Source organism: Palaemon carinicauda, chromosome 10, assembly GCF_036898095.1.
Source record: "Palaemon carinicauda isolate YSFRI2023 chromosome 10, ASM3689809v2, whole genome shotgun sequence".
NCBI classification, from domain to species: domain Eukaryota; kingdom Metazoa; phylum Arthropoda; class Malacostraca; order Decapoda; family Palaemonidae; genus Palaemon; species Palaemon carinicauda.
Window position 1 is genome coordinate 81,279,028 of NC_090734.1, and position 21,553 is coordinate 81,300,580.

At 42.3% G+C, this 21,553-nt stretch overlaps 1 protein-coding gene across 1 annotated transcript in view; it reads left to right on the forward strand.

Annotated features, from left to right (window-relative positions):
• The first annotated feature begins 4,459 nt into the window (after positions 1-4,459).
• Positions 4,460-21,553, forward strand: part of GlnRS (Glutaminyl-tRNA synthetase) — a 281,063-nt gene continuing 263,969 nt past the window's right edge. Inside the window, exon 1 of the mRNA XM_068381662.1 lies at positions 4,460-4,828. Within this exon, the coding sequence (XP_068237763.1) occupies positions 4,721-4,828 (108 nt within the window). The 5' untranslated portion in view covers positions 4,460-4,720. The remainder of the gene's footprint in view (positions 4,829-21,553) is intronic.

Consider the following 21,553-nt stretch of genomic DNA (forward strand, 5'->3'; position numbering starts at 1 on the left):
TAATGACAGGTTGATCACCGTTTAATTTGAACCATTTTCTCAGCATGATGGTATGGTATGGATAGATTGCCTTGCCTTATGCAAGACACGGGCTCTAGCGTTGGCAGCCCGTAAATAATGAGATCAAAGCGATTAAATCACTGCCTAATATACTTTGCAAGAAATAAAACACGAAAATCTTATGCTGTGCCGTGTGGAATTTATCAAGATTTGCATTGGGTCCTAGATTTGAATGAATGCTTTTATAATAGTTACTACTATTATATGGACTTGGATATAATGTATGCAGACCCTCCAGTTAAAAGAAAAAAAAATAGTTAATATTTTTCAGTCGTTTCAAATGGAGAAGCAGTCTGATTAAACTATTTTTCTCAGTGGTACATAGACTTTCTACATAGAGTATTGTGCGAGAATAGGTTTTCGTAGTATTTAGCCTACACTTTCATCATTCATTAAAATTAGAATGTAATTATTGTAGCATTGTATTGGTATTCCCTTGTTTAGCATAGTTGATATATCTTTGGTTTTCCTTCCATAGTCGTAACGTCATGCGTGGTTATAACGTAGAATCAGTTGCAAATTCTTCATATTTAGATTGCCCGGAGCTTCTCTCCGGACAGGGGCTTTTTGACGGTGCGCCCCCTAGGTGGTTGGTTGCAAATGGATCTTTTTGCCGAACGCGTATCATTCACACTCAGATTCGTTTCGTCGTATGATTTAGATTCTTAGGCGAATAGTAGAAATCAATATAGCAAATTCCCAATTTACCTTACACTTCGCGTTCCTTTGATTTTTCGTCTATCATTTGCACTAACTAGGTTCACTAAATGAACCCAGATAATGCAAATTAAAGACAAAAAAAAAATGATTGAAGAAAGAGCAATTACGAATGATGGCATGAAAACGTTCCGCACGCCATATCTCCCCCAAACCCTAACTCGGTGGGAACGATACGAATAGCCTTCTTCTGGTACGCAGTACATACACAAGGTTGCACTTGTAGCAGTCCCATCTATTATTCAAAAGCCCACGTTAGAAAATATAAATAAACTAGGTTAAATATAAATATTCCTATAAGAAATACGCCAAAGTTAAATGATTTACCCGATGAGGCATAAAAGTATATCTTATATCCTATCAAAGTTATTGAAAAATAACTGATATAATTCAGTTATGCTAAAATCATTAATAATTTATCCTCTTAATTCTGTAGTCATCATGTCTATTTAGTTGACTGTATTCAATATTATAATTGTAAATCAAAGGTTTGGTTACCTTCATTGACAATTAACAACTATATGAATGTTGTTTACTAAGTCTTTCTTCGTAATATGTAACACTAAAGCATATAGGTGATCTTCAATGAAGATCACGCTAACTGTAGCCCCTTTCTAAAAATAATGCTCTCTCTCTCTCTCTCTCTCTCTCTCTCTCTCTCCATCTCTCTCTCTCTCTCTCCTCTCTCTCTCTCTCTCTCTCTCTCTCTCTTTGTTAGTGACATATTACCCTCAAGGACTCATAGTAGCTGATATTTGTAAAAAAAAAAAATATTGACATAAAAATTTGCTCGATGGGATCCTCATACGCCATCCTCACTTTGGTGGATACTGAATAATCATTAGCCTACCTTTATTAAATTAACTGTTCTAATATTAACCATAGATAAGTACAACCTACCTACGAAATTAAAACTAAATTTTATTCTATATTACTTATGAATTCCTTTGTATAACCTTTAATATATAGATGTGAACAATATTATTTTTAATATGTGCTTAAATGTCTGTCTAAACTTTATTTTTCAATCTTTTGGAATAACTTAATTACTATATAGATGTAAACAATATTATTGTTACCATGTACTCAAATGTCTGACACCAACTGATTCAGACAAAAAGCTCTCTCTCTCTCTCTCCTCTCCTCCTCTCTCTCTCTCTCTCTCTCTCTCTCTCTCTCTCTCTCTCTCTCTCTCCTCTCTCTCTCTCTCTCTCTCTGTGACATTTTTATATACTGTGGTATATATAAGAGAAAAAATCAAGGATTTCCTGTGTGGTCCCCAAATTTTCCGAATATAAAAGAAAAAATAACATCTACACCTGCGTTTCGACCCAGGGAAGGGGAAGATTCAGTCTTAATGTACACGCATTTTTCGGGGTGTCTGTCTCCCCCCACCCCCATAAAAAAAAAAAAAAGATTTTGTGCTCACCCTTTTTTGGGTGCCTGGTGGGCCTAATGTAAGGGCCATATGCCTAGCAAGTGTCACTTTGTACTTTATCTTTCATTCTAAATTAGGTTACAGTAGTTTCTTCCAGTACCCTTTATGTTTTATATGTACAGTACACCAATTTCCCCACATCAAAGGGACGTGTCTAAAAGATATAATGAGCACATAATTTATCTGGCATTGGCAATTGTGAACTCTCTAAGATGTACAGGAGTATATAAACTCTGTGTCAAGTGGTAGGGCTTACCAAGAATGTTTTTTCTAGCCTATTTTAGGCTTATTTTTGTTTCCTTTGTTTCTGGTTGGCCCAAAGAAATAATCAGTATGTCTGGCTAGGGTCACTTAGTATATTTTAAAATGTTATCATTAATTCACAGCTAATTTCGTTCAGTACCTTTTTTGTTTCATCTGCATCATTTGTTTTCACAGAGGAGTGTGGGGATTAACTTTGGGTGTGTGTGGCAGGCACAATGTAGCAGATAATTCGTCTGGCATTGGCCATATCTGAATTGACTGAGATGTGTAGAAGCATAAGCTTTGTTTCAATTGGTACCAAGAATGTTTGATGTTGCCTATATCATTTTTTTTTTCTGGCGGGCATAATGCAGCAAAGATTTTGTCAGAAAAAGAAAAATAGCTTGGTTAGTGTGATGTATAAGCTCCCCTGAAATACATTGTGTGTGGTATTATCTTTATGTACGTTTAAGCTTTTTCCCCCATTTTGGGGGTCGCCAGGAGGTCGATCCCGACGGACATCCATTTCTCCATATGCCTTATCATTTAATTTATACGTGGCCCTGAACTCCCTGGCTGTCGTTCTAAAATAGATGGATTGACGAACTAAGAAATTTTGCGGGTATATATTGGCATATCATCATCAGCTGTAACTAGTCCACTGCAGGACAAAGGCCTCAGAAATGTTCTTCCACTCCCGTCTGTTTGTCGTCTTTCTATGACACACATATACACACACAGATTGCCCGCGTGTTGGGTTGAAGTGGGGTGGGGCATAGTTTTAAGACAGTAGTGGAAGAACATATCTGAGGCCTTCGTTCTACAGTGGATTAGTTACATATGATGATGATGATGATGATATATATATATATATATATATATATATATATATATATATATATATATATATATATATATATATATATATATATATATATATATATATATGTGTGTGTGTGTGTGTGTGAATTACAGAGAAATAAGTATTTTGTGTGTGTGTGTGATAAGTGTATTCAAGTGCGTTTCATTAGGATTTCAGTCATACTAAGTACCTATAGCTCCTATATTACATTTTGGGAAAAAAAATAATTTGCAACCAAGCAACTAAAGTGTAGTTTAGGATATTTCTGTATGCATAATTTATAAAGGGGATATATTAGGCCTATATGGTAGTTTTCATGCTATTGACACTTCTGATCAATTCCTTTTATATCCATACCTGCAACTTAGCAATGGCAATTTCTTAATCATACATGAGTAAAGTTGTGAGTTGTAATATTAAGTTATTTGGTGTAATCCCCTTGTAGTAAGGTGGGCCAGGGCACCAGCTACCCGTTGAGATACTACAGTTAGAGAGTTACTAGATTGGATCCTTCTCTCTGGTTACGGTTAATTTTCCATTTGTCTAAACATACACTGAATAGTCTGGCCTATTCTCTACATATTCTCTTCTGTTCTCATACACCTGACAATGAAATTATCAAACAATTCTTTTTCTCTCACTAGGTTAACTACTGTACTGTAATCGTGCAGTGGCCACTTTCCTCTTAGTAAGGGTAGAAGAGACTCTTTAGCTGTGGTAAGGAGCTCTTCTAGGAGAAGGACACTCCAAAATTAAAACATTGTTCTCTAATCTTGGGTAGTGCCATAGCCTCTGTACCATGGTCTTCCACTGTCTTGGGTTAGAGTTCTCTTGCTTGAGGGTACACTCGGGCACACACTTCTATCTTATTTCTCCCCCTTTTGTTTTGTTAAAATCTTTATAGTTTTCCCTGTTGGAGCCCCTGGGCTTATAGCATCCTGCTTTTCCAAATAGGGTTGTAGCCTAACAAATAATAATAATAATAATAATAATAATAATAATAATAATAATCATATAGGCATAAGTTAACAAAGTAGTAATGTTACGTCATACCGTGTTTTCACTCGAACAGGTTTACCAACTAACATACGTTGACACTGACAGCTGACACTGCTACATTTCAAGAGTATTTCTGTATATGAAATGCCGATTGCCGTCCTGTACACCATTCATCATTTTTCGTAGAATAATTTTCAAAATACTGATATCTGCTAATATTATAACAATCAATTTTCCCATATTTAGCCATTTTAGTGTTTTAAAACTAGTTTCCTGTAAAAGTCCTTGGGATTCTTGAGAATTATTGTTTGGTATCGCTGATTCAGTGACATGTGCGACTGCGGTAGAGACACACTTACCTCTCCGAATTGAAGAAAGAGGACCATATTTAAGTGGAAATAATGGATATTTCAGCGAAATTAAGTCTTTTAGGCTTATCGGACACGAAAGTCAATGAAACTATCAAGAATAAGCCTTTGTCAGCTCTGCTAGCAAGTATTGTAGACGAGGTTGGTACACTGCCAAGTTCACTGTAGGTCAAAGGGAAGATATTAGGCTGGTGGTAATATTAGAGAATAGTACAGTAAACAGTTTGTAGAGAATAGGACTGCTATTTCATTTTAATTTGGGAGCCTTTTTATATCATCGGCCAGTTCTTCACGCGTTCATTAAAAATGGACCTTAACTAACCTAAACTTTCCCCCCTAACCTAACCTACAAGCCGTGTCCTTACCTACTTACCTAAGACCCCCGTGGGACCCCCCTTACACTGCCGTAGGGGTGAATGTAGTTTGTTGGGACATGGCAATATCTTTCTTATTACTAGCCAAATCATTTTTCCTTATGGGGAAGTTGTTCTTTACTATGATCCGATATACCATAATACGGTTATTTTATAATTTTCAATATTATTATAATTCGCTTATACTACGGCAATATTTTCTAAGTTCAGCACGGTACGAATGCAAGATGCGTTGTTTGCCATAACTGGATAGGAGCCTTTGTATATCAGTGACCAGTTCCTCCCTTGTGGATTAAAAATGGACATCAACTAAGCTCAAATTTTCCCCTCAAACCTAACCTACTAGCCGTGTCCTTACCTACTTAGCTTAGGGGGGGGGGGTGTGTGTGACTAACAGCCAACTGCGACCCCCAGTACACTGCCGTGTTTTAAGTTACCCGTAATCGTACATGCAGGTGGCCGCTATTATACATACACCCCACTGGAAAGCTATGGTGTTGCTGTTAAGTATCGTCATCAATAACGTTGCAAACACCTTAAAATGCACTGTACATATGTGTTGATTTAATTTCTATCCAAATACAAGAACCATGTATTTTGCCTACTGATAATCTTGTGATTTATCCATTTTGACCATGATTATTTGATTATACAATACTGGTATGATGCATTATATACATTAGTCTGATGTTTAGTATATTTTGTGGTAGTTTGAACCTTTTTGATAATGATTTTTGGAGGATTTCTGGTGGACATTCATATTTTTTTCTTTCTTTTTTTATGGTGGGTCAACTACCATAATTGAAAAGCTATGAGTTGCTGCTAGGTATCGTCAATATTTATGTTCTAAACACCTTAAATACACAGTGTACAAGTCTAATTGGGTATTATAGAACTACATGGAAAAAACTTTACTTATAGAAAAAGGGGTACTGTATATATAGAAAATTCCAGTTTTCTTTGAGACTGGCCTTTATTTCCATTGCAAATAAATATTTGATAAGATAAACCCTAATATACACTATGGTAAAGGGGGCCGCCCAGCAGGAACAAGGAGTTTGGGTGGGGGAAATTTACTGGTAAATCAATAAATAATGGTAAAACTAACCTTTTCTCCTCTATACTGTACATCATTCTCTGGGATGCATAATAAATCCTCAAAAAATTGCACAAAATATGTGATCCTCTTCCCTTGAAATATTTATTTCACTTTTGTTTACATTTTACAGGTTTCTTAGCCGTTGTATATCAGCGGCCAATTCCTCCCGTGTGGATTAAAAATGGACATCAACTAACCGAAACTTTATCCCCTAACCTACCCTACAAGCCGTATCTTTATCTACTTACCTTAGGGGGGCTAACCACCCCCCCCCCTGCGATCCCCCTTACACTGTCGTATTCTAAGGTAGCCTTAACCATACATACAGGTGGCTGCTATCATACATGCACCCCTAGGTTTATGTTCCCGTTTGTACTTTTGTATATAGTTATACTTCCTGCGCACGAGCCCTCTTACTTGTTGCGCGGTTACGAGTTTATACTTCCTGCATACCTAAGTCCTTCCCCTAACATATGACGAAATATACCATATTTGGGCATGCATGTTTAATGGAGCGTGACGTAGACAGTTCTGTGACACACCCCGTTTTCTTAGCATAAGTTTTTAGTTGCTTTGTAGCTGTGTTATGTGTTGTGTGTAAGTTATGGAGCCCAATGTACCAAAGTGTAATGGCTGCTTTTTTGGCTATTTCAATGCTATAGCCAAGTTTCACAATGGTTATCATGGTACTCTTGGTCTAGTGAACAATTTTTTAGAATTTATTGTGTTATCCTTCAAAGGTTACTGTGTCTTAAGTGCGATTCTGACTTGGGTTTTAGGAAAGACCAGCACATTTTTAACTTCAACTCTAATGTAAATATTCCCCAAGACATGAAAGAGATGTAGGTGTCAATCATAAGGGAAGGAATTATTTGTGATTTACTTTATCATAAGGTAAGGATTAATTTGTGATTTACTTTATCAAAACGTAAGGATTTATTTGTGATTTACTTTTAGTTTGTGACCTGGGAAGGGGGGGTCCTGGTGCGGGGCAAGGTCTGTAACCTGGGAAGGTGGGTCCAGGGGCTTGCTCCCCAACTATGTCTGTGTTTTGGGAACTACTCGGTTAGGTGTGTTTGTTAGGTTCTGTGTCCCTTTACAAATCTTGAAAGTGCTAAATAATCACATTTTGCCCTGTTTTTGCACACTCAAAATCCCAGGGTCCTCCTGTGTCTGTCAGGAAGGGTGGTTATCCATAATGGTAGAACGGCTTATTTCCACTGGAATTAAAGGTCATTTTAAATATTAAACTTAGCCGGTGAATATATAATAGCTGACGTCTCCGACGGCTCGACAGATTCCAAAAACTCGCGAGCGATCGCCATGAAGGTTGCGGGTGTGCCCACCAGCGCCGACTATCGGCCAGATACCGCATATACTTGTCAATCTCTCCAGTTCTTCTCTGTCGGTCTTGTCGACAAGTTGGTTCCGCTCGCTTTAAACCTCGAGTTTTCGACCGAATTGGTGAAGTACTTTATTTTGGTTGTTTATTGGCTTTCGCTGTGTTGGTGTGTTTCTTCAATTAAACTCTTGAAACCCTTTTTTTGGCTGGTGTTTATTGTTGATGAATTTGGTTTTGACTTGGATTTTCTCTGATTGTTCAAAATGGCTGACCCTTCTCCTGTATATCGCAAGTGTGCGAGGGATTGTAACAAACGTCTTCCCAAGGCCTCTATCGACCCTCATACTGTTTGTTCTAATTGCCGGGGTAAATCCTGCCAATTAGGAGATCGGTGTGAGGAGTGCGTGGTCTTGTCGGAATTCGAATGGCTTGAGTATGAAAAATATACTCGTAAGCTTGAGAGAGATAGGGTGAGGAGAAGCTCCTCTAGATCTTTGGAATTTTCCTCCTCCCATGCCCCTGAACCTAATCCTTCCCCTGTAGTAGTTGTTCCTGAACCCCCTACTAGCACTCATGAACCGTCCATGCGGGATATGTTTTTAGCGATTCAAGCTTTAGGCGAAAAAGTTGAGTCCTTAGCATCGGACAGAAACCAACTTATGTCAGATGTTAAGTTGTTGAAGTGTCAGAGTGGTAAAACAGAAAATCTAAGTGATAAAGTGATAAGTGCGCAAAATGTGTTTAGTGTTGCGACCGAGGGTTCGTCTGTTCGTGCTTGTCGCTCCCCTAGTCCGAGACCCCTTTCAGGCTCCCCTGCACCAGGGAGAAGTAATGTCGTAGGACTTAAGGGGGCGAGAGGTGTAAACCTACGTACAGATGTTCCCTCTTTGGTATCAGACGTTTCTCGTCAAGATCGTCCTTACCATAAGACGGGTGAGACTAAGTTCTCCTCGTCCTCCGAAGACTTATCGCATAAGAAACCTTGGCGCAAGGTTTCTAGACCCTTAAAGCGAAAGTCAGTCCCTTCAGGACAGGTCCAGCGTCCTGGCTGTAGCCATTGGGGCAGCTCTGACCATTTGCAGTCATCGGATGACTGTTCGCCTGTTAAGCGAAAGCGTAACACGGGGTCCGAGGGTCACGGTAGAGGCAATGTTTTGCCAACGCAGACATTACCGACGTCACGGCCCGTTCCGACTCCCGTTGATCCGAAGTGGGTTGTCCTGCGGGACATGCAGTCTAAGCTTGCCTCCCTTATGGAAGAGTATGACTTTGATCAGGTTCACGATGATCCTTTGCTTGCGGGTCGCCAGTGCGCTGAACGTGACTCGGGCCTTCAGCCGCCTAAACGAGTGTTTTCTCGTCCGTTTGACGTTAGTGCTAACGTTTCTAGTGCTTTGAAACGCGATGCTAGTCGTGTGCCTAGTCATTCACGTCAGTCACGTGACATGGATCCCCTTTGCTACAGTCTCAGACTGACGTTCAGCTGCTGCCGCCGCAGCCCCGCACTGACGTTCGCCGACCGGCTCCGTTGCCTCGACGTGACGTTGAGTGTCTGTCACCGCAGTCGGAAGTTGTTTTGCCTGCTCAGACTCTGCAGTCAATGCAGGTCCGACGTGATGTCGAGCGACAATCTACTTCAGCTGTTGTTGTTGGTCAGTCACAAGACTTTCAGTCCTTTCAGCAGCGACGTGACGTCGTTTCCTCTTCTGCTACTGCTGCTCTGTTGCTTGTTGACATTGCCTGTCAAGCGTTGCCTCCTCGGCATGTCTCTCCGTATCATGAGACTCGGCAGTTGTCGGACGAAGTTCCGTCGGACGAGGAAGTCGCTGATCCCCTTCCAACTGATATGCCTTTGGGGACTTTGTCAGATGGAGAGGAGCCTAGAGTTGCTCAGCCCTCTCTTGATTTTAAAAAGATCATGCTGATTTTTAAGGAACTGTTTCCTGACCATTTCGTGACTGCTGCTCCTCGTTCACCTCCATCAGAGTTTACACTAGGCCTAGCTGCTTCGACGCCGTCGTTTACTAAGCTAGTGCTCTCTCGCTCTTCTAAGAGAGCTTTGCGTTTACTAGGCGACTGGTTGATCACCAGGAGGAGTTTGGGGAAGACGGCCTTTGCTTTCCCCCCTTTTAAACTGGCTTCTAGAGCGAGCGTCTGGTATGACACGGGAGAAGTTCTCGGCTTGGGAGTTCCTGCCTCTGCCCAGGGAGACTTCTCAAGCCTCGTAGACTCTCCCCGTCGCCTGGCCATGAGACTCTCAAAAGTTTGCTGGTCCTCTTCGGACCTTGATCATCTCCTCAAAGGGGTTTATAGGGCCTTCGAAGTTTTTAACTTCTTGGATTGGTCGCTGGGAGCCTTGAGCAGGAAGATCTCTTCGGCCGACCGTGATGTATCCGTGCTAATTATGTCCTGCATGGACAAAGCTATCCGTGATGGCTCTAAGGAGCTCGCTGCTACCTTTACGGCAGGAGTCCTTAAGAAGAGGGAGACTCTTTGTTCGTTCCTTTCTGCAGGAGTAACTCCCTGTCAAAGGTCAGAGCTTCTCTTTGCTCCGTTGTCATCTGCCTTGTTCCCTCAGCAGTTGATTAAGGATATCGCAGCTTCTTTGGTGCAGAAGGATACCCACGACTTGATGGCTACGTCAGCGCGTAAGGCTGCTCCTTCATCATCTTATGTCGTTAGACCTAAGCTCGATACTCCAGCAACGAGGTTTATCCCGCCCTTTCGTGGCAGAGCTCCCAGTAAGGGAGGCGCTCGTGCCGACAGTAAGGGAGGCGCTCGTGCCGACAGTAAGAGAGGCAAGAGGAGAGGATCTAAGTCCTCCCGTGGCAGAGTCTGACTGCCCACGTCCTCAGACAGCGGTAGGGGCCAGACTGAACAACTTCTGGCAGGCCTGGGAGAAGAGGGGTGCAGACCGGGAGTCTGTTTTGTTGCTAAAGGAGGGGTACAAAATACCTTTTGTACGGAGACCTCCTCTAGTAAAAGTCCCTTTAGACCTCTCTCCCAGGTATCGAGAGGAGTCAAAGAGGCAGGCATTACATCTGCAGGTGTCTCAGTTGCTAGAGAAGGGTGCGGTGGTGAAAGTCTCGGACCTTCAATCACCGGGGTTTTACAACCGTCTCTTCCTAGTACCAAAGCATACAGGAGGTTGGAGGCCAGTGCTGGATGTCAGTGCGCTCAACGTTTTTGTTGTCAAAACAAAATTTACAATGGAGACCACCAAATCCGTTCTAGCAACGGTCAGAGAGGGAGACTGGATGGTCTCTCTCGACCTGCAGGATGCGTACTTCCACATTCCTATACACCCGGATTCTCAACCGTATCTGAGGTTTGTATACAGGAATGTGGTGTACCAATTCCGAGCACCGTGCTTCGGCCTCAGCCCTGCGCCTCTTGTTTTTACGAGGCTCATGAGAAATATAGTAAAATTCCTACATTTACCGGGGATTCGAGCCTCCCTGTACCTGGACGACTGGCTGCTCAGAGCGTCGTCCCGTCATCGCTGTCTGCAGGACCTTCAATGGAAGTTGGATCTTGCAAAGGAGTTGGGACTGTTGGTGAACATAGAGAAGTCTCAGCTGACTCCCTCCCAAACGATTCTCTATTTGGGGATGGAGATTCACAGTCTAGCTTTTCGGGCTTTTCCGTCTGCCACCAGGATAGAGCAAGCCTTGCTCAAAGTCCGCCTCATGCTGAGGAAAGACCATTGCTCTGTGAGAAGTTGGATGAGCCTCCTAGGGACGCTTTCATCCCTGGAACAATTTATCTCTCTAGGGAGACTTCACCTTCGCCCTCTCCTGTCCATCTAGACTCCCATTGGAACAAGAACAAGACTTTGGAGGCGGTCTCGATCCCGATCTCCGAACCAGTAAAGACGTGCCTGAGCTGGTGGGACAGCAATATAGGTCTTCGAGAGGGTCTGTCCCTGGCAGTCGAGAACCCAAACCACGTGTTATTTTCAGACGCGTCGGATTTGGGTTGGGGAGCGACTCTGGACGGTCTGGAATGTTTGGGTCTTTGGACGACAGATCAGAGGAGCCTTCACATCAACTGCAAGGAGCTGTTGGCTGTTCACTTGGCCTTGACGAGTTTCAAGAGTCTTCTTCGAAACAAGGTAGTAGAAGTGAATGCGGACAACACCACAGCCTTGGCGTACATCTCCAAGCAAGGAAGCACTCACTCCCACACTCTGTTCGTCATCGCAAGGGACCTCCTCATCTGGTCAAATGATCGAGGCTTCTCACTGTTGACGAGGTTCGTCCAGGGGAAATTGAACGTCTTGGCGGACTGTCTCAGTCGGAGAGGTCAGGTGATCCCTACAGAATGGACCCTCCACAAGGACGTGTGCAAGTGTCTTTGGATGACTTGGGGTCAGCCCACCATAGACCTCTTTGCGACCTCACTGACCAAAAGGCTCCCGACCTATTGCTCTCCAGTCCCAGATCCAGAGGCGGCCCACATAGATGCCTTTCTGTTGGACTGGTCTCACATGGACGCTTACGCATTTCCGCCGTTCAAGATCATCAACAAGGTTTTGCAGAAGTTCGCCTCTCACGAAGGGACAAGGTTGACATTGGTTGCTCCCCTCTGGCCCGCGAGAGAGTGGTTCACAGAGGTACTTCAATGGCTGGTAGACGTCCCAAGGAGTCTGCCCTTACGGATAGATCTCTTACGGCAGCCCCACGTAAGGAGTCTTCATCAAAGCCTCCCCGCGCTTCGTCTGACTGCCTTCAGACTATCGAAAGACTCTCAAGAGCTCGAGGATTTTCGAAGGAGGCAGCCAGAGCGATCGCGAGGGCTAGGAGATCATCTACTATCAAGGTCTACCAGTCGAAGTGGGAGGTCTTTAGAGAGTGGTGCAAGTCCTCCTCTATTTCCTCTTCCAGTACCTCTGTAGCCCAAATTGCGGACTTTCTCCTGCATCTGAGAAATGTTCGCTCCCTCTCTGCTCCCACTATTAAAGGCTACAGGAGCATGTTGGCGTCTGTTTTCAGACATAGAGGCTTGGATCTGTCAAATAACAAAGATCTCCAAGATCTCCTTAAGTCCTTCGAGACCTCTAAGGAGCGTCGTATGTCAACTCCCGCTTGGAACTTAGACGTGGTCCTAAGGTTCCTAATGTCAGACAGGTTTGAACCATTGCATTCAGCCTTCCTGAAGGATCTCACCCTCAAGACGCTTTTTTTGGTGTGCTTGGCTTCGGCTAAAAGGGTCAGTGAGATCCATGCTTTTAGTAAGAACATCGGCTTCTCTACGAATAAAGCTACATGTTCGCTTCAACTTGGTTTTTTGGCCAAGAACGAACTGCTGTCTCGTCCTTGGCCTAAATCTTTTGAAATACCTAGTCTGTCAGAAATCGTAGGTAACGAAGTTGAAAGAGTGCTGTGCCCCGTTAGAGCTCTTAAGTTTTACTTAGCTCGAACTAAACCATTACGAGGTGGTTCTGAGGCCTTATGGTGCTCCGTTAAGAAGCCCTCATTGCCCATGTCTAAAAATGTGTTATCGTACTTTATTAGACTTTTAATCCGGGAGGCACATTCTCATTTAAATGAGAAAGATCGTTGTTTGCTTAAGGTCAAGACGCGCGAAGTGAGAGTGATAGCAACTTCGGTGGCTTTTAAGCAAAACAGGTCTCTTCGAAGTATTATGGATGCGACCTTTTGGAGGAGCAAGTCGGTGTTCGCTTCATTTTACTTAAAAGACGTCCAGACTCTTTATGAGGACTGCTACACCCTGGGTCCATTCGTTGCAGCGAGTGCAGTAGTGGGTGAGGGTTCTACCACTACATTCCCTTAATCCCAATATCCTTTTAATCTTCTCTTGAAATGTTTTTAATCTTGTCTTGGGTTGTATGGAAGACTAGGAAGTCTTTCGCATCCTTTTTGATTTGGCGGATGGTCAAATGTTGTTTCTTGAGAGCGCCCAGATTAAGGGTATTGATGAGGTCCTGTTATAGGGGTGTTCGCCCTGGATATAACAGCTCCTGGGAGTCTTTCAGCATCCTGAGAGGATGGCTGGGCTTCGTGAGGAAAGCGGACTAATAAGGCAGAGTAATCGTCAGAGTCAGCTTCCTTGCCAGGTACCTATACTTAAGTTGGTTTTTTATGAAATATTTGTCAAAAAACTCTTGAGCATATACGCCTTTATTGTATTAATACTAGTCTCTACCCACCACCATGGGTGTGAATCAGCTATTATATATTCACCGGCTAAGTTTGATATTTAGAAATTATATTTTAATTATAAAATAAATTTTTGAATATACTTACCCGGTGAATATATAAATTAAAGGCCCTCCCTTCCTCCCCGATAGAGACCCAGCGGACTGAGAAGAACTGGAGTGGTTGACAAGTATATGCGGTATCTGGCCGATAGTCGGCGCTGGTGGGCACACCCGCAACCTTCATGGCGATCGCTCGCGAGTTTTTGGAATCTGTCGAGCCGTCGGAGACGTCAGCTATTATATATTCACCGGGTAAGTATATTCAAAAATTTGTTTTATAATTAAAATATCATAATTCGTTGAAAACACATCATTAGCCGTAGTAAAGGGATTTTTCTTTTAGAAATGTCCTGTGTTCTATAAATTTACCTTTAATTTTATGATATTTAAATTAAGTTTTTCAGTATTTAACTTAGCCGGTGATTATATAGCTGCAACTCTGTTGCCCGACAGACAACTCTACGGTAAAAACTCGCCAGCGATCGCTACACAGGTTGCGGGTGTGCCCAACAGCGCCATCTGTCGTCCAGATACCCAGTACTCAATGTAAACAAAGACTCAATTTTCTCTCTGTCGAGCTATCGACAAGACGTACTTACTCGCTGTTGCTAAACTGGAGTTTTTTCACAACTAATTGGTGAAGTACTTTATTCTAGTTTTGAGCTTTCGCTATGCAGGTGTTTTATCTTCATCTTAAATCTTGAACTCGTTTTGGATAGATTTAATTATGGTGACAAAGAGAGTATGGACTTTCTTTCACTTTTAAATGGCCGACCCTTCCCTTAGACGCAAGTGTGTTTAGGCTTTTAGTAATTATATCACGTTATAGATTTTCCTCTATATATTTTATATCTCTCCGCCTTTATTAGGCCTCTTCGATAAACTTTCCATTTATTATAAAAATATAAAAATAATTTTAATGTTTTGTTTATATAGACCTTTCCTGAGAGTAGGCGGTCCTAACTTGGAAACCGAAGTTAATCAACGTTGAGCCCTTTATATCGTAAGTAGCTTTTAAAGAACTAAGGATTTAAAACTTTTTAAATGTAATATTTTATGAAAGAATTTCTTTGATAGTCTTCGTACTGTTTTCAAAGATGAACTAACGTTTAGTTTATTTATGCTACGCAGTTGTTGACGTTCAGGACGTTCAACATGCGCTCTATCGTTACGATAGAGAGAGAGTGTATCACGGTTTCACTTTGCAGTAAGAGTAAATCGATTCTGACGTTTTGTTCATTCTTTCTTAGCTTAAATGTTTTAAATTCTATTTTAAAGGAACTTTTTATTTGAAAAACCTTTCAGTTTTTTCCTTTAGTCAAATAACATGTTTTTTTGACGAAATATAATTGGGCTCTTCTCTTAGGTGCGAAATCAAGAGAGAAAGAGAGAGAGAGATAGAGACGGAGGGAGAGAGAGGAGAGAAAACGTTCCGTTCAAGCGGGTAACGTTGTTCTCGAGTTACTCTCGTCCCTAGTCGCTGTACTGGGAGGAAGGATAAAACGTTTTAGTTTTTTATTCTCGTCCCCAGGCTATGTGCGGTGAGAGATTGAAAACGTAGTTATATGAACTAGTGTTTAGTCTCTTTCCCAGCCACTGATTTTTTTATCTTAAAATATGTTTTCTGTTTTTTGCTGGTATTAATGAGCTTGCATTATACGACTGATTTCGCAATTACTACCTTTTAATGAAGGGTAGAATTGCGTGTTTCAGGTAGAAATCAGTAAAAGTTTCGATTTCAGTGAAATAAGTGCAAAACAGAAAATCGAAGTGATAAAGTGATATGCGCAAAGTGTTACAGTGTTGCGTCCGAGGGTTCGTCTGTTCGTGCCTGTCGTTCACCTAGTCCGGGACCTCTTACATGCTCCCAAGCCCAGGGGAGAAGTAATGTCAAACGACTTATGGGTTCGAGAGGCCTTGACCAACGAACAGACGTTTTCTCTCTATGGTATCGGGTGTATCTTACCAAGATCTCCCCTACCATAAGACGAGAGAGACGTTGTTTCTCCTCGTCATCCGAAGGCTTTTCGCATAAGAAACCTGTCACAAGGTTTCGAAGCCCTTAAGCGAAAGTCAGTCCTTTCAGGACAGGTCCAGCGTCCTGGTTACAACCATTAGGACAGCTCTGACCCTATGCAGTCATCGGATAACTGCTCGCCGCCTAACAAAAGCGTAACACAGACTCCGAGAGTCTTTTTTTGTAGGCAAAGTGTTGCGGTCACAGACGTTACCCTCGTCTCTTACCACAACCATTTCCGTTGATCCTTAATGGGTTGTATGGCAAGACATGCAGTATAAGCTTGCCTCCCTTATGGAAGACTATTCTGCCGATTAGTCCGTTGAGTCTAGCCGTTTATCTCATCGATATCCTGGCTTTCAGCCAACCTAACGTTCCTTTGTGCTTACTGTTGACGTTGGCGTAGCTTAGTCACGTCAGTCAGGTTGTTTAGAACCACACTCGATGCGGTCTCGTGTGGTTTTTCAGCCGCTTTTGGACGTTAGGCCACTTGCTGATGCTCCTGTTGACGTTCAAGACGTTCACTAACAATCGGAGTTGACTTGTTTTGACGCTGTGCGTCAACCTCCGCATTCTAGAGTTGTTTTGACTGCTCAGTCTAGGCAGTCAAAGCAGTCTCGAGTGGACGCTGTGCGTCCTCACGCACCTGTTGTGGTTGACAGTTCAGTTGTTGACAGTTCACAGACTGTCAAGCAGTTACATGACGTTGCGTTCTGGTCCGCTACTAATGCACCAGTGAGTGTGGACTCTGCTTGTAAAGCATTGCCACCACGGTAGGTCTCTCCCTTGCTTGAGACTCAGCTTTTATCGGACAAGGTTCCTGTAGATGAGGAAGTTGCTGTTCCCCCTCCTACTGATATTCCCTTGAGGACTCTGTCAGATGGAGAGGAGCCTAAAGCTGCTTAGCCTCCTATGGACTTTAATTAAATCATGATGATTTTTTTTAAGGATCTTTGTCCGGATCTTTTTGTAACTGCTGCTCCTCGTTCGCCTAAACGTCAGAGCTTACACTAGGCCTAGCTACTTCGAAGCCGTTGTTTTTAAGCTAGTGCTCTCTCGCTCTCCTAGAGAGCTTTACGTTGGCTAGGCGACTGGTTTTTCACCAGGAGGAGTTTGGGGGATACAGCCTTTGCTTTCCCTTCTTTTAAACTGGTTTATAGAGCGAGAGTCTGATATGACACGAGAGAAGTTCTCGGCTTGGGAGTTCATGCCTCTGCCCAGATAGACTTCTCAATTCTCGTAGACTCTCCCTGGTGCCTGGCCAGGAGACGCTCCAAGTTGTTTACAGGTCAACTTCACAGCTGTTTTCGAGCCTATGAAGTTTTGCTGTACAATTATGTCACGCTTAACAAGGCTTTCAGGGATGGTAAACGGTACCGCCTCAGTCGCTAACCCCGTCTGTTGCCACACCTGCTCCCGTAGACCCTAAATGGGCTTTGCTGCAAGACATGCAGTCCAAGCTTGCGTCCTTGATAGAGGACTTTAATGCGGAGAAGGTTGCTACCGAACCTTCTGGCCAACAACCTTCCAACCGGTCGGTTGTGCGCCCTGTTGACGCTGAGGTAACCTACTCGCGTCTGCCAGTTGAGGTGGTTCCTCCACCGATGCGACCCAGTGTGGGTTGCCAGCCGCACGTTGACGTTAAGCGACGCTTGGAGGTGGTTGTTGACGTTCAGGACGTTCAACAACCAGCAGAGGTGACTTGTTTTGACGCAGTGCGTCAACCTCAGCAACCCGGTAGGGTGTTGACTGCACAACCCAGACGGTCTAGACCAAGGGTGGCCAACCTATGGCGCATGCGCCAACAGTGGCGCATTGCACGATTACAAGTGGCGCACTATACCCCAGAGATAATTAAAAAACCAAGCCCGCTCATAAAAAAATAATACCAAAAATACTACTAATTATTAGAAAAAAAATACAAAAATAATTTAAGGGGACCTTCAGCTATGTCCTGCATTTTTTTCTTTTAATTATTCAAAATGCACCATTTCTATATTTGTGTTAGATTTTAGACATATATAATACCTTAATCATATACCAACTTTACAGAATACATTGAAAAAATCATATTACTACGAGAGGCCTTTGATAGTCGTTTTAGTGATTTTGCTGAAGAAGATTGCATGCTTGCATTTATAAGTCCATTTTCACTTAATGAACATAACATTCTGAAGATGCCTAGTAATATACAGATGGAGCTTATTGGTCTAAAAGCAAATTCAGTGCTGAAGAGTAAATTTAATGAATTTCCCTCACTCCCAAGTGTATCTGAAATGCTTATTTTTTGGCGATTATAAACAAGTGAACATTTTCCAGAATTTAGAAAATTTACCCAAAGTTATGCCTGTAGCTTTGTAACAACATACAGATGCAAGCAAATATTTTCATCCATGAAAATGTTTAAGAAGTGAGGTCGCGACTATCCGATCCAAATCTGAACTGTCTGTTGCTCTCAGTTACTAATTTACCTGCTAGTATTAAAGATTTAGTGAAAGCAAGGCAGAGTCAAATGTCTCATTAAACATAGTTATGTTTATTTTTCCTGCATGTGAAATTACTTTTCTTTAAAACTGCTAATTATGTTCATATATTTTTATTAGTACTTTCAGGAATAACTAATGAATATTATCAATGCAAATACAGTGTCAATAAAGTAGGTACACTTTACTTTGTATCCATGTTAAATCATTTCCTTTACAGCTGCTACATCTGTCCGCACGCACATTTATATATATATATATATATATATATATATATATATATATATATATATATATATATATATATATATATATATATATATATATATATATATATATATATATATATGAATATCTATATATACTGTATATATATATATATATATATATATATATATATATATATATATATATATATATATATATATATATATATATATATATATATATATATATACGTATATATATATATATATATATATATATATATATATATATATATATATATATATATATATATGTGTGTATGTATAAAGACATATATATATATATATATATATATATATATATATATATATATATATATATATATATAGATAGATATCATATTATTATATGTATTAAAGCCAAATATGTCCAAATCACCATAGTTGAGGGATTGAAAGGGGGTTAAAGTTTGTGTGGCGCATCTGAATTAGAAGTGAAAAAAATTGGTGCATGGTAAACACAAGGTTGGCCACCCCTGGTCTAGACAGTCTCGGGTTGACGCTGTGCTTCCTCGCGCACCCACACCCATGGTTGTTGACAGTTCACAGACTGTGCAGCAGTTCCATGATATTGCGTCCGGCTCCGTCACGCATCCACCAGTGCGACCGGACTCAGCGAGCCAGACGTTGCCCACTCCGTTGCCGTTTCCTCATCAGTTTTCGGATGAGGAACCCTCTGATGAGGACGTTGCTGAACAACAAGACGATCAGCCCCCAGAATAGATCAAGCCCTGCTATCCATCCAGAAGATGCTGAAGAAGGAACGCTGCTCAGTCAGGCTGTGAATGAGTGTGGTAGGGACGCTGTCATCCGTGGAACAATTTGTGTCACTAGGAAGACTACACCTCCGTCCTCTTCAATACCATCTAGCTTTTCACTGGAAAAAGGACAAGACGCTAGAAGCGGTCTCGATCCCGGTTTCCGAAAAGTTAAAGTCTTGTCTGACTTGGTGGAAGGACAATATCAACCTAAGAGAGGGTCTTCCCCTGGCTGTTCAGACTCCCAACCACGTTCTCTTCTCGGACGCATCGGACGTGGGCTGGGGCGCGACACTAGACGGTCGGGAATGCTCAGGACTGTGGAACTCGAGTCAGAGGAGCATGCATATCAACTGAAAGGAGCTGTTGGCAGTACATCTGGCCTTGAAAAGCTTCAAGTCTCTCCTTCGAGGCAAAGTGGTGGAAGTTAACTCGGACATCACCACGGCCTTGGCGTACATCTCCAAACAAGGAGGTACCCACTCACTGACGTTGTACGAGATCACAAGGGACCTGCTCATCTGGTCAAAAGGTCAAGACATCTCCCTAGTAACGAGGTTCATCCAAGGCGACTTGAACGTCATAGCAGATTGTCCCAGTCGGAAAGGGCAAGTAATTCCAACCGAATGGACCCTCCACAAGGATGTGTGCAAGAGACTTTGGGCCACTTGGGGTAAAACCATCCATAGATCTCTTTGCAACCTCGCTGACCAAGAGGCTTCCAATCTATTGCTCTCCAGTCCCGGACCCAGCAGCAATACATATAGATGCTTTCCTCCTAGATTGGTCACATATGGATCTCTACGCATTCCCACCGTTCAAGATTGTCAACAAGGTACTGCAGAAGTTCGCCTCTCACGAAGGGACAAGGTTGACGTTAGTTGCTTCCCTCTGGCCCGCGAGAGAATGGTTCACCGAGATACTTCGATGGTTAGTAGACGTTCCCAGTAGTCTTCCTCTAAGGGTAGACCTTCTACGTCAGCCACACGTAAAGAAGGTACTCCAAAGCCTCCACGCTCTTCGTCTGACTGCCTTCAGACTATCGAAAGACTCTCGAGAGCTAGAGGCTTTTCGAAGGAAGCAGCCAGTGCGATTGCTAGAGCAAGGAGAGCTTCTTCCATTAGAGTCTACCAATCGAAGTGGGAAGTCTTCCGAGACTGGTGCAAGTCAGTTTCTGTATCCTCGACCAGTACCTCTGTAGCTCAAATAGCTGTTTTTCTCTATACCTGAGAAAAGGACGATCCCTTTCAGCTCCCACTATCAAGGGCTACAGAAGCATGTTGGCATCGGTCTTCCGGCATAGAGGCTTAGATCTTTCCAAACATAAAGTTCTGCAAGACCTCCTTAAGTCTTTTGAGACCACCAAGGAGTGTCGTTTGGCTACCCCTGGATGGAATTTAGACGTGGTACTAAGATTCTTCATATCAGACAGGTTGGAGCCGTTACAATCAGCCTCCCTGAAAGATCTCACTCTTAAGACTCTTTTCCTGGTATGCTTAGCCTCGGCTAAAAGAGTCAGTGAGATTCATGCCTTCAGCAAGAACATAGGATTTTCGTGAGAAAAAGCCACTTGTTCGCTACAACTTGGTTTTCTAGCCAAAAATGAGCTGCCTTCTCGGCCTTGGCCTAAATCTTTCGATATCCCCAGCTTATCGGAGATCGTAGGCAATGAACTAGAAAGAGTCTTATGCCCTGTTAGAGCTCTTAAGTTCTATTTAAAGCGTACTAAACCTTTACAAGGCCAATCTGAAGCTTTATGGTGTTCAGTTAAGAAACCATCCTTGCCTTTGTCAAAGAATGCTTGGTCAGACTTTATCAGATTGTTAATACGAGAAGCTCATTCACATCTGAGTGAGGAAGACCGAACTTTGCTTAAGGTGAAGACGCACGAAGTTAGAGCTGTAACAACTTCCGTGGCCTTTAAGCAAAATATATCTCTGCAAAGTATAATGGACGCAACCTATTGGAGAAGCAAGTCAGTGTTCGCATCATTTTACTTGAAAGATGTCCAGTCTCTTTACAAGAACTGCTACACACTGGGACCATTCGTAGCAGCGAGTGCAGTAGTGGGTGAGGGCTCAACCACTACAATTCCCTAATTCCATACCCTTTTAATCTTTCTCTTGAAATGTTTTTATTGTTGTTTTTTGGGTTGTCCGAAAGGCTAAGAAGCCTTTCGCATCCTGGTTGATTTGGTGGGTGGTCAAAGTCATTTCTTGAGAGCGCCTAGATTAGGGGTTTTGATGAGGTCCTGTTGTATGGGTTGCAACCCTTGATACTTCAGATCCTAGGGGTCGATCAGCA